The 13,537-nt window shown below is 38.9% G+C and overlaps 1 protein-coding gene across 1 annotated transcript in view; it reads right to left on the bottom strand.

Annotated features, from left to right (window-relative positions):
• CPA6 (carboxypeptidase A6) overlaps positions 1-13,537 on the bottom strand; it is a 255,340-nt gene that overhangs the window by 133,911 nt on the left and 107,892 nt on the right. The window contains exon 2 of the mRNA XM_024127074.1: positions 7,751-7,826. Coding sequence (XP_023982842.1) covers positions 7,751-7,826 — 76 coding nt within the window. The remainder of the gene's footprint in view (positions 1-7,750; positions 7,827-13,537) is intronic.

Here is a 13,537-nt window from a genome sequence, read left to right as displayed (position 1 = left end):
AAAATAAACAAATGGGACCTAATGAAACTTAAAAACTTTTGCACAGCAAAGGAAACCATAAACAAGATGAAAAAGCAACCCTCAGAATGGGAGAAAATATTTGCAAATGAATCAATGGACAAAGGATTAATCTCCAAAATATACAAACAGCTCGTGCAGCTCAATATCAAAAAAACAACCCAATCAAAAAATGAGCGGAAATCTACAAACAACAAATGCTGGAGAGGGTGTGGAGAAAAGGGAACCCTCTTGCACTGCTGGTGGGAATGTAAATTGATACAGCCACTATAGAGAACAGTATAGAGGTTCCTTAAAAAACTAAAAATAGAATTACCATATGACCCAGCAATCCCACTACTGAGCATATACTCAGAGAAAACCATAATTCAAAAAGACACATGCACCCCAATGTTCATTGCAGCTCTGTTTACAATAGCCAGGTCATGGAAGCAACCTACGTGTCCATCGACAGACGAATGAATAAAGATGTGGTACACATATACAGTGGAATATTAGCCATAAAAAGGAACCAAATTGGGTCATTTGTAGAGATGTGGATGGTCCTAGAGACTGTCGCACAGAGTGAAGTCAGAAAGAGAAAAACAAATATCATATATTAACACATATTTGTGGAATCTAGAAAAATGTCACAGAAGAATCGGTTTGCAAGGCAGAAATAGAGACACAGATGCAGAGAACAAATGTATGGACACCCAGGGGGGAAAGGGAGGGTGGGATGAAGTGGAAGATTGAGATTAACAAATATACACTAATATGTATAAAATAGATAACGAATGAGAACCTGCTGTATAGCACAGGGAACTCTATTTCACTTCTCTGTACAGTAGAAACTAATGCACTATACCCCAATTTAAAAAAATTATATGAAACAAACAAAAAAGAATATATCTGAGTTTCAAGCTTGGGTTCAAGGAGCTTTGTAAGTTTCCTCTTGGATCCCTGTGACCCCCAGACTAGCCAGCTAGACCATAAGAGACACATGGTCCAGCTGTCCTGTCATCCCAGCCCACAGCCAACCACTAGACGTGAGAGTGATGGCAGATCCATGAATGAGCCCAGTTGAGATCACCTTCTATGGGAGACTGGTTGGACCTGACCTCTCAAACTGTCCAGTTTCAAGCACTTTAGGAACAGCAATTACTATCATCCAATAAGAGCAACTATTAGGTTGACCAAAAAGTTCGTCTGGGTTTCTCCATAACACCTTACAGAGAACCCCGAACGAAATTTGTGGCCAACCCAATACTTTTAAAGTTTAAAAACTCATCTCAAAACAGGTTGTTTAAACATCAAAACTGAGACGTCTTGCAAACAGAAAGGAAACATGGTCAACTTAAAGTACAGTGGACCTAGAGTCTGTCATACAGAGTGAAGTAAGTCAGAAAGAGAAAAGCAAATATAGTATATTAACGCATATATGTGGAATCTTAAAAAAAAAAAAGGTACTGATGAACCTAGTTACAGGGCAGGAATAAAGAGGTAGACATAGAGAATGGACTTGAGGACTTAAGGTGCGGGGGGGAAGCTGGGGGGAAGTGAGAGTAGCATGGACATATATACACTACCAAATGTAAAATAGATAGCTAGTGGGAAGCAGCCGCATAGCACAGGGAGATCAGCTCAGTGCTTTGCAGTGACCTAGAGGGGTGGGATAGGGAGGATGGGAGGGAGGCTCAAGAGGGAGGGGATATGGGGCATGTGTATGCATATGTCTGATTCGCTTTGTTGAGCAAGAGAAACTAACACAGTATTGTGAAGCAATTATACTCCAATAAATATCTATTAAAAATATGGTGGTATTAGTCCAAGGTCATGTTGTCAACCTATTTGAGTAAATTAAATAAAGGATCTGGGGTAATCATAATAAGAGTACTGTAGGGTTTTTTTGTTTTGTTTTTTTTAACTTTTGAAGAAATGTTTCCAATGTATTCCTGTCTTTCCCACAGATTGTATTGTTTCTCTTAATATGTTTTTGTTATTGAGTTTACTAATTACCAATAGCCACACAGAGGGAGAAAACTGCATACCACTTCTGAAATTTGTATTCCTGAAATTTAATCCATAACTGCATTCAGACATCTGTCTGGATTATAGGAGTTTTCTTACTTTCAAAAATCATGCCAGAGAAAGCAAAAGTAATGTTGCTTCATTACTTTACAAAGCCTTTAACAAAAAAAATGTAAATGCAATTTCCTGCCCCAAACATTTCGACAGATTAAAGTTTTGGTCTCTTCTTTACTTTTATCTTTCAATATCATTCATAATGGTTCTGTGTATCATCAGCTAGCTCACAAGTGGCTGCTTGAGGCCACTTTATTAGAGTTGTATTGCTAAGTTACCACAAATTTAGCAGCTCAATTCTTACTTTACCATTTCTGTAGGTCAAAAGTGGCTTGATTTTCTGCTTAGGGTGTCACAGGGCTGAAATTAAGGTGTCAGCTTAGGCTTCAGTCTCATCTGGGGCTCAGGATCCTCTTACATTCTCAATGGTTGCTGGTAAAATTTCACGGTAGTTGTAGGACTGAGGTCTCTGTTTTCTTCCAGTCAACTGGGGGCAACTGTCAATAACTAGAGTCCTCCTGCAGTTTCTTGTTACACGGCCGCTCTCAGCTTGGATGTTTGATTTCCTCCAGGCCAGCCGGAGTCCATCTTTCTATTTCTTCTTTTGCAGTCATGTGGGGAAAACACTCTATTTTTAAAGTGCTCACCTGATTAGGTCATGCCCACCTGGATAATCTCCCTATTTTAAGATCAACTGATTTGGTACCTTACTTACATTTGCAAAATTCTTTTAAAGCAGTACCTAGATTAGTGTTTGCTGGAACAGCTGGGAGAAGGTGTGTATATACCAGGACTAAGAATCTTGAAGGCCATCTTAGAATTCTGCATTTCACAGCCATGCTTAAGAGATCCTCTAATGGCACAATTGGTTTCTAATGAAACCAGGAACAAATAACTCGCATAGCAAGAATTCTATCGTCCATCTTCTCACAAGTTTCCCAGTACATTCCACCATCCAGTTGGATGTTTGAGCTTGTAAGCTCCTAGGGACCACAGGTGTTCTGGAGCTCCTATAGGTCCAGCTGCATGACTTGGGCGGGTACCAAGGAAGATTAGAGAAAAGAGCATTCAACTATAGCACGATACTGAGGAGAGAGGTCACACCTGGGGTAGGCAGCAGCCAAGTTCACAAACAAACAAAGGAGAAAGGATGAAGGCTTCCTCATAAGAAGTGCAGTTTTTTCCCATGGAAATTTATGAGTAGATAATTCACTCAAAGATATCAAGAAAACTAATATTTTTGAGGCTATGTTTTAGTTTGAAAAAAACGATAAACTTTTGGATACAGGACAGTTTTTTATCCTACAGATCTCTGAGGAGAAAACTGAAAACAAACATCATTAATTTTTCTTTCAACAAGGCTGTGTCAATTCTCTTAAGAGAAACTTTGTCTGTGATTTTACATAAAGCCATTTCTATTCCTTCAGAGCACAAAGAATCTGTGAAGAAATCTAGGCAGAACATGGTGTTCGGACTTTAATCTTACTCACCTACAAACTATCCCCTTTCCATCATAACTTTATTTAAATCATGGTTATGTTCTTAATTAACAGTTTAATTGGTTGGTGCTTTCTCAATCCAGTTCTCTGGAGGCATGGTTTTCTGTTTAACTTTGTTTTAATTCTTCAACAAAACCATAAAATTTAATTAGGAAAGTAACCAGCTTTGTAACAGCAGTTCTCTGTCTAATTAGCTATGCTCTGACCATACCATCTTAGATTCCATTCAACAATGCACATACACTTTGCATTTGTTCAGGTTTCAGATAAGGCACTGTGAATTTAGCCTAAGCATATATTCCAATTGCTTTTCACTTTTCCATAAATGCTTGGTTACAGTCAGTGAAATCAGAAAAAGTAACTTAAAGCATTCATATATGCTATTAAACCAAGAGCCATCAAAGGCCAACCTGTAGGAATTCTATCTTACCGTGCATATTCTTTTCTATTGCTGCAGAACAAATTACCACAAACTCAGCTTACAATAATACCCATTTATCATCTTACAGTTCTGTAGGTCAGAAGTCCAGACACAGCTGGCTGGATTTTTTCTTCAAGATCTCCTGAGCAAAAATCAAGATAAAAGCTGGGCTGGGATTTCATCTGGACCTCAGGGTTGTCTTCCAAGCTCATATGGTTGTGGCAGAATTCAGTTCCTTATGGTTGTAGGACTGACATCTCCATTTCCTTGCTGCCTGTCAGCTGCAGAGGCTCTCACATCCTAGCAGCCACTATCCTTATCACATGGCTCCCATGGGCAGTTCACAACATAGCAGCTTGACTATGTGCCAGGGGGAGCACTTCTCTGACTTCTTCCTCTGCCAACAGCTGGAGAAAACACTCTGCTTTTAAGGGGCTCACCTGATTAGGTTAGGCCCACCCCAGGTAATCTCCCTCCTGCTGCATAATACTTTACATATCAAGAGAATGACTATTCTAGGATATTAACAGGCCCCAGCCCACACTCAGAGGAGGGATTATGCAGGGTGTACACCATGGGGCAGAAATGCTGGGGCCACCTTAGAATTCCGTCTACCACACTGTGCTGTAGGGAAAGGAGGCAACTCAAGGCCTCCCAGCAAACCCTCCTCTCTTCCCCTTGGAGGCGGTGCACAGGGTGTGCAAAGGAGCTGTTAACAATGGCCCCAATTCTGTCCCATCAGCTCCACAGGGCATCAGATGACAGACAGTCATATTCTTTCTTCTCTGCAGGCTTTTTTCTCTGCCTGGCCAGAATCGCTGCTTTCTGTAGTGCAAGAGGATCACGTGATGAAATCATATGAATTTCAAACGACCTCAAGTTAACATGATGCTTATTGATAGAAATTTAGTTAAGCTCAGTGCCTCAAACTTCAGCCTAATAAAACAATTTCTTTAGGGAAAGAAATGAAATGTGCAGAAAAGAGTTATTATAGCAGGCCCGGATCTGCTAGACTTAGAACGGCCTGCCTGCAAGACGGGCATGGGAACTTAGATTGTGGGAGGGTCCCTACCATCCTAACCGAGAAGAGCAGTTCACGGTGCCTAAAGTGTTTGTGCAAACAGTATAGCTCACGCTGAACACCTGCTCTCCTGCAGGAGCCTGGAATTCTGGTGTGTGTGAGGCAAGGGGGCTACGTGATTAGGCTCAACAAAATCCTCAGGCGCTGCGTCTATGACCAGCTTCACATGTGTCATCACAACTTGTTACCGAGAGAATTAAGAACATCCTGTGTGACTCTCCTGGAAGACGATTCTTGGAAACTCGTGCCTGGGTTCTCCTGGACTTCACGCCGTGTGCCTTTTCTTTTTGCTCATTTTGCTTTGTATCCTTTTGCATAATAAATCGTAGGTCTGATTAGGACTATAGGCTGAGCTGTGAGGCTCCTCCTGCAGTCACTGAACCTGGGGGTGGTCTTGGTGACCCCTGACTCAAGGAATAAAGTAAGTAAGAGCATGATAATGATCACTTTCTGAGACCAGGCTCCAATGCTCTGCAAACTTGGCCTTAATCCTCTCCATTGTGAAGACCGTCAGAGTACACAGGCTAGAGGCAAGAGGTAGCCTCACCTGGGTTCTAGAGGGTTTGGCACTGCTTAGATGTGTGTTCCAATTCTGCACTGTGACCTGGGGCAAGTTCCTTAACCTCTGTCTGTCTCTCCCAGTTTCTCTATCTGTAAGACAGCAGTAATGATAGTACCCAATTCATAGGGTCATTAAAATGAGGCAATTCATAGCAAGCACTTAGCACTGTGACTGGCATGTAGTGACTGCAAGGGGCTGGATGTAAGTGTGACGTGGACTCACCAGAACGTGAATATTCCAGAACACTGGAATATTAACTCCCCATCCCCCCTTACTCTGCTCCCCTCTTTCCTCACCCGTCCCTCCCCTCTTCTCTCAGTTATCTCCTAAGCTCCTTCTCATACAAACTGTTTCCTCCCCTAGTTTATTCCCTTTCCTTAAGGACCAAATGAAAACAATATGCAGGAGCGTTTTTAAGTACAAAAAGGGCACAGTGTAGATGTGCTGTCCTTAGGGTCCACCATCCTGTCTATACTCAACATCTTTCGGTTCCATCTACAATGATTGATGAGTTTATGAGTAACCCCCACAGTTCTCTCTGATGTAATCTTATTGCTTTTGATAATGGTAAGTGATCACTGCACACAGAACTATGCCATTTCATTTTTATAACTTTGTAAGGCTTACCATGGAAATATATTCACAAATTGGGAGAAAAGTCCTTTGACAAATCATGTTTTCCAATATTTGGTCCAGAATATTTATTCCTTGGAATACTGCACTCTAAGATGTAAAGGGACTACTGTTTTTTTTTCCAGTGATATTTCTACAACACAATGGAGACAGAAACTTCTGCTTGAAACTTGCTTTGTTTTTGTGTAACTTTTGAGTCCCTGGTGGGTTATTCAGAGAGTGTTCAGGTATCACTGCTGAAAAGGCTGCAATAGGGTTGATGATCATATGTGACCAGAGGAAGGTCAGTGTCAGTACCCAGAAGCAGGGATTCCTCTGAGGGGGAGAGGAGGTTTAGGAGATGCCTGGTGAGCGCAGTCTCTCTGGTACTGGATAAAATCACGACAGTTTGGAATAAGCTCCTGTATCCTCACTCTGAGCCCTTCTCACGGGACCCCCAAGCTTAAACAGGACACTGCATGTGTAGGGGCTGCAGATGAGGAAGAAGAAAGGAAATCAATAAAAGTTCAAAACCTCATTTGCAAATAAATTCAATATCTGAAGGGAAGATGTCAAAGAGAGACATCCAAGCAAAAATAAAAGACCAAAAGTCTGATAATTATAAATATCTCCAGAAGCCACTGATTCTGTCATTCCTCCTCTGTCATCCCCCTAACACCGTCTCCAGGTAGAACTGTATGACAGTCCTAGGACACTTGCTTGTCTATCCCACACTGTTAATGAGGCCTCCCTGCCAAGTCTCCTTTGCTGTCCCTTAAAATGAAGCTAAACCACCACAAACTTTATGGGATGCTTCTGTTCTTGGTAGGCATGGAAAAGAGCCCATCACAACACATCTCATCATAAGCTTTTAGCTTTTAGCTGAAGTTAACACTCAATTATATTGTAGTAATGGGGAGATGAGAAACCCTCTAACTCTAAAAACCATAGGATTCATCAAAGATTGAATAATCAAAGCCCTTCAACCTTTGCCAAAAAAATTCTCTTATCGGACTCACTGAAACATAGCAAAATTAATTAACTTGAATTTCTAGCTTTCTTTTCCTCAACTCACGTCTGCTAGAAGTTTTAATTAGAAGGAAAGTGTCTAGATGATCAGCAGGGAGATTTCAAGGAGGAGAAGTGAAGCTTTGGAAAATTACAAACTAAATCCATTAGTTAAAAAATTTTACTGAGCTCCTAGGATATTTAAGACACTCACTGAGAACAGAGCAATGAACAAAAATAGACAAGCTCTCTCATGAAGCTTACATTCTACTAAGGGAGATGGAAAATAAATGAACTAGTAAATAGATAATTGGTCAGATATATAATATTTTGAGTAACCTTAACTATCCTTTAAAGGCACTTTCAAGCTATCTCTTATCATTTTCTTCCCTTGACTAATGAAGTCCAATTATTCAACTCTAGTCAGCAAAACCCTGTAAAAACGTATTATAAGCATAATGATAAGTAAGTGGACACTCGCTTACCTTCAGTTGCTGGTATATTTTCTTCAGTGCATATGCTTCCTCTTCTGTATTGGGAATAAGTCTTATCACCTTATCACTGTAAGAAAAGGAAAACAATGGTGATATTTACCTTTCAAAAATAAAGATATAAACATCTCTCTCTTCTTACCTTTTAAAAAACTGCCTCTGCATTTAAGAAAAACAGCAAAACTTTGGACTGGCCAGCAGGAATTTTATCCTGTCCTTGTTACTCTCTGATTGTATTGGTCTTTTTTTCTCTGTCTGAACACTATTCATTTTTTCATCAGCTTTTGAAGATTACAAACTGACACTCAAAGCAGAGAAAAGCCAAAAACACAGGAACAGTGGCAACAGGACAAGAATGTTCATGGTATCTCAAAGCAGATACCAAGAAAGAAAACTCCTGATGACAGGGGAAAAAAAAAAACCTACTTTTTATTTTATTTTTAAAATTAATTTATTTATTTTTGGCTGTGTTGGATCTTCATGGCCGCACACGGGCTTTCTCTAGTTGCGGCGAGCAGGGTCTGCTCTTCATGGTGGTGTGCAGGCTTCTCTTGTAGCGAAGCACGGGCTCTAGGAGTATGGGCTTCAATAGTTGTGGCACGTGGGCTCAGTAGTTGTGGCTCACGGGCTCTAGAGCGCAGGCTCAGTAGTTGTGGCACACGGGCTTAGTTGCTCCACGGCATGTGGGCTCTTCCCGGACCAGGGCTCGAACCCGTGTCCCCTGCATTGGCAGGCGGATTCTTAACCAGTGTGCCACCACGGAAGCCCCAAAACTTTTTAAATTTAACTTAATGCTGAAAAATAATGTGACTTTTGATGAGAGAACCTGTGAAATCCATACACAGCAGAACATTTCTGGTTTGGATTCTTCCCACATTGAGAATAGTAAAGATAAGCCCATCTCTACGGGGCATTTTATTTCTCAAGTACAGAGCTTCCCAACTGGTATATGGAGGGCCTCCAGTTATTTGCGGGTGTGCCATGAGATGCTGATGGCTGTAAAATTTTTTATTCTTATTTTTAAAAATTTTTTATTGAAGTATAGTTGATATACAATGTGTTGGTTTCTGGTGTACAGCAAAGTGATTCATTTATACATATGTGTTCTTTTTCATGTTCTATTATGGTTTATGCAATATTTTTAAAGTGATAAAAATTTGAAATCAATTTTTACAGCCATTAAAATTTTACCACAGTTGAATATTTGAACACTCTTTATAGATTCTGAATTGCCTAAGAAGACTGGAGGTGTCATGCTTTCCATCAGAGAGTTCTCTGTGGTGGTGACTGCTCCCCCAGTGTGCCAGACAGGTATTATCATTTTCTAATTATGTCATGAGGCTCTGGTATATAATAATCACAACTATATATGTATAACTGAAGCACTGTGCTGTACACCTGAAACTAACACATTGTAAGCCACCTATACGTCCATAAAAAAATTCATTTATCATAGTAAAAAAAATAATCACAACTGTTCCACGTGTTTTGCATGGAGTATATACTTATTAAATATTTATTAGCAGGCTGTATAAAGGAGATCATTGAGATCATTGAGAATAATTGGCTTCCAGAGGAAATGTAAGGAAAAACTAAGTACAAGGGGAATGCATATTTTTCATCATCCTCTATGGCATTTTACAATGACTGCAGATAAAGAAGTATGTTATTAATACCACATATATATATAAAGCACAAAAAAAACCCTCTAGCAGGGCTTCCCTGGTGGCGCAGTGGTTGCGCGTCCGCCTGCCGATGCAGGGGAACCGGGTTCGCGCCCCGGTCTGGGAGGATCCCACATGCCGCGGAGCGGCTGGGCCCGTGAGCCATGGCCGCTGAGCCTGCGCGTCCGGAGCCTGTGCTCCGCGACGGGAGAGGCCACAACAGAGGGAGGCCCGCATACCACAAAAAAAACACAACAACAACAACAACAACAAAAACCCTCTAGCAGTTCAGTCACAACTTCTCTCTCCAGCCTCAAAGTTGTATCAGAATAAGAAAAGAATTTGCATGCTTTTCCAATGGTTTTACTACTTAGATGAATAGCAGTCTCGAAGGCTAGGAAAGATTAATATGGAGGACATCAGAGCCCAAGGGAGACTTCCAGATTTGTTGGACACTCATTCTTTAGGGCTGTGTGTCCATTTCCAATCACTTTAGCTGTATTCTTTCAAATGATCCTGTTACACCTTCCTTAGGCCTATGAATTAAAAGACTCCTGGCTGGCTGATGATAATTTAGTATGTTTTAGGTACTCCTACTCAATATGGCTTTGGAGCTTTGATTTCCTCAAAAATCACACAAAGCAACCTCTCACTATCCATGTCGTAAAGCCCACTTTTCTGGAAAGGATTAAAAAGTAGAAGGAAAGGAAAAAATCAAGTCACTGTAAAACAACTCCAAAAATGACCTTCAGAATTTAAATGTAATTACACCTTTTCTTTTTTTCATTTCTGGCCTTTGTTTTTCCTGGATTCATCATAGCCTGGCCTCTCCCACCTGAACCAATATAATTCTTGGCAAAAAGAAACAAGTCCTATGGATGATATGGTTGTTTTTGAGGGATGGATCACTTGACAGCTTGCTGAAAAACACCTCCATCTGGGGCCCTGTCAGCTCCTCAAGAGTGCAAAGAAAGCAATCAGTAGTTGTTTTACAGCCACGGGCAGATTTTTTTTTTTTTTTTTTTTTCAAGATGATAGATAATTCAACCTGGCAATTGGTTCCTCCTCTGTAAGATAAAAGGGGACCACCCCTGGGATTATTTAACCCTGAAAGTGATTGTTCAAACCCAGCTTTGTCATTTTTATCACAAAAAGTTCACTTCATCTCAGTTTGTAGAAATTTTCAGGTGTGACTTGAGAAATGTTACCATTTGATTACTTATCAAAGAGCAGAGAATAAGGAAAGCTATTTAGGAAAGCCCATGAAATGCCATACGTTTTTGTAAACCTATAAATTATATTGGTAGACTAGCCAGTAACAAAAGCCCAAGAGCTCTTTATTCAGCATGTAAAACCAAATGCCTTCCAAATGCCCCATTTGTTTTACCAAACAGAAAGCTTACTCTCCCTAGATCGATAGCTAGTCTTTTTCGAAGTGCCGAACGATAATTCAGGACCACAAACAGGAAATTTTCAGGTAGTGAAGTAGCTACTGGAACTTAGAAAAACTAGCTGTGCACAACTATCATAGAAGGTGAACTGAGGCTTCCTTTATAATTTATCAGTTTTTTCAACCACTACGTGACATCATTTTAAGACCCCTTGGTTACCCTTTGGGATTAAGATGAGGGTAAATCAGATATTTCTGACTCAGCCTGTATAAAGTTGTCAGAGAAAGACTGCACAGATGTTTTTAAGTACAGTTTAAGGATGTAGTACAGAGGCGGCAAGATATCCTAGATAACTAATGTCCCAGTAATTATTAATATGTAGTCACTCATGATATACTGATATTTTGTGCCCTTGTCTTACAGGACAAATGAGGTTATGTTGCTATAATGCTAGCATCAAGGCTGGTTGTAAATTTGATGACTAAACCTTCTGTACCATAGCAACCACATCAAAAAAATTTAATCAATTGAAAAACTATTATTAAATGTCTAATGAGAATGTATACTCCTAGAGAAGAGAATTCAGCAAGAGAATACCATCTCAAACTTGTTACCACCTGTCTGGGTCTCAGAGTCCTTGTTACAGGAGTGAGGGGTGAACTCCCAGCTGCCTTTTCAGTTTATTTTTAAATTTAATTATATATATTTTTTTAACTTTTTGAAGTATAATGGACTTACTAGTTTCAGGTGTACAAGATAGTGATTCAATATTTTTATAGATTACACACCAAAGTTATTATAAAATATTGACTATTTTCCCTGTGCTGTACATTACATCCCCGTGACTTATTTTCTAACTAGCTGTTCGTTCCTCTTAACCCCCTTCACCTATTTCTCCCCTCCCCCTACTTCTCTCCCCTCTGGTAACCACTAGTTTGTTCTTTGAATCTATGAGTCTTTTTCTGTTTTGTTATATATATTTTTTTAGATTCCACATATAAGTGAAAACATACAGTATTTGTCTTCCTCTGACTTAGTCACTAAGCATAACACGCCTGCTGTAGGCATCGCTATGCCTTGACCACACCTACGGAAGAACATCTGTGTATGGACAACCTGAGAGTCCTCCTCCTCAGCCTCCTTTTGAAAGACATAAATGTGAAGCTCCAGATTTTTCCTCTAGCTCCTGGCATGACCTTTCACAATTCTATTATCAAACTCTACATTTCTTTGTAAGTTACAGAGCTAGTTTATGAATCCATGTTTATAAAAATTAAAATATTACACAGGATGTGAAATAATAAAGTTCCTCTCCCAGTTCTCTTCCAACCCAAACCTCCCATCTGCCCCTAGTAGCCATTATTAACAGTTTCCTGTGATTCGCGCCAGACTCTTTGCATTTACACACGCGCGCACACACACACGGTGATTTGTTTTATAACACTATAATACTAACTTGATTTTATTTTTCACTTAATTCATTTTAAATGCTATTTTTCACTTAATTTGGTTTTAAAATGCTTCTTTTAAATAAACAGCTGGATTCCATATGATAATATTTTATTTCAGAGTTTTATACCTATATTCGTAAGGGAGGCTTTTAAAAATCCAACTTTAAAACATCATGTTCTTTTTGAATCACTTTTGTCTGATTTTGGTATCAACATTATGCTTACTTCATGGGATTAATTAGGGATTTTTTTACCATTGTAATATGCTCTGACAATTTGAATGACACAGAAGTTATGCTTCTGATTGTTTTGTAGAATATACTCATAAAATCTTTGAAGGTGAGACCTCCTCTTCCTTTGTTTTGTTTTTGTTTTTTTCTGGTGGTTGGGGGTTAGATATCTACCTTTTAAATTCTTTTGTGGATTATGGTGTGTTTGGTTCTCTTCTGGGCTTTTGGTAATTTACATTTCCCGGAAAACCATCCACTTATTTTTATAAAATATATTAAACTATTAAAAAGTCTTACAATTTAAGACATCTGTCTTTCTTTATCTGTAGCTTTGTCCCCTTTTTATGTCCTAATGGTATTTGTGGGATTTTAAAAAATTCCTCAATCAGATTTTGCAAAATTTATTTTATTGGTCTTTTAAAGAATCATTTTGTTTTTATTGATCAATTATGTTTATTATATATAAATATATATGTATTTTGATGTATATATGGTTATGTTATATATTAATGTATAACATGTATTTTGATGATACATAGTTAAGTATAAGCTCATAACTACTACCTCTTCTGAATGGAATGAAACTTTTATTCAAACAAAATTTCCTTAGAAAAATCATTCTTTGGCTCATTTAAATAGCCTTTACCTTGAATTCCATTTTCCCTAATATGATTGCCATTCATGCTTTCTTTTTGTTTAGCTGGCACAGTTTTGCCCATCTCTTTCTTATGCTTTTTCCCCCGATGTGTCTCTTACAAACATCATAATGCTAGATTAAATTTTTAAAATCCATAAGGAACTTTGACTTTTAGTTGGAGAATTGTACTTGTTCACATTAATTATCATACCTAATATGTGTGGTTTTAATCTTACAATTTTTTGTTTTGTTATAAGTTCTTGTTGCCTTTTTCTTCCTTTTCTGCCTTTCTTAGAGTTAACCAATTTTCTTTGCCAATTTTTTCATATCTAGTGGCTTGTGAGCTATGCATCTTATTTCTATTTCTTCAGTGTTTTTATAAATTAAAAAAACCTTAACAGAAATAGA

The sequence above is a fragment of the Physeter macrocephalus genome, chromosome 15 (genome assembly GCF_002837175.3).
Source record: "Physeter macrocephalus isolate SW-GA chromosome 15, ASM283717v5, whole genome shotgun sequence".
In the NCBI taxonomy this organism is placed as follows: Eukaryota; Metazoa; Chordata; class Mammalia; order Artiodactyla; family Physeteridae; genus Physeter; species Physeter macrocephalus.
Note: the sequence above shows the minus strand (reverse complement) of the source record. Positions and strands in the feature narration are given on the sequence as shown.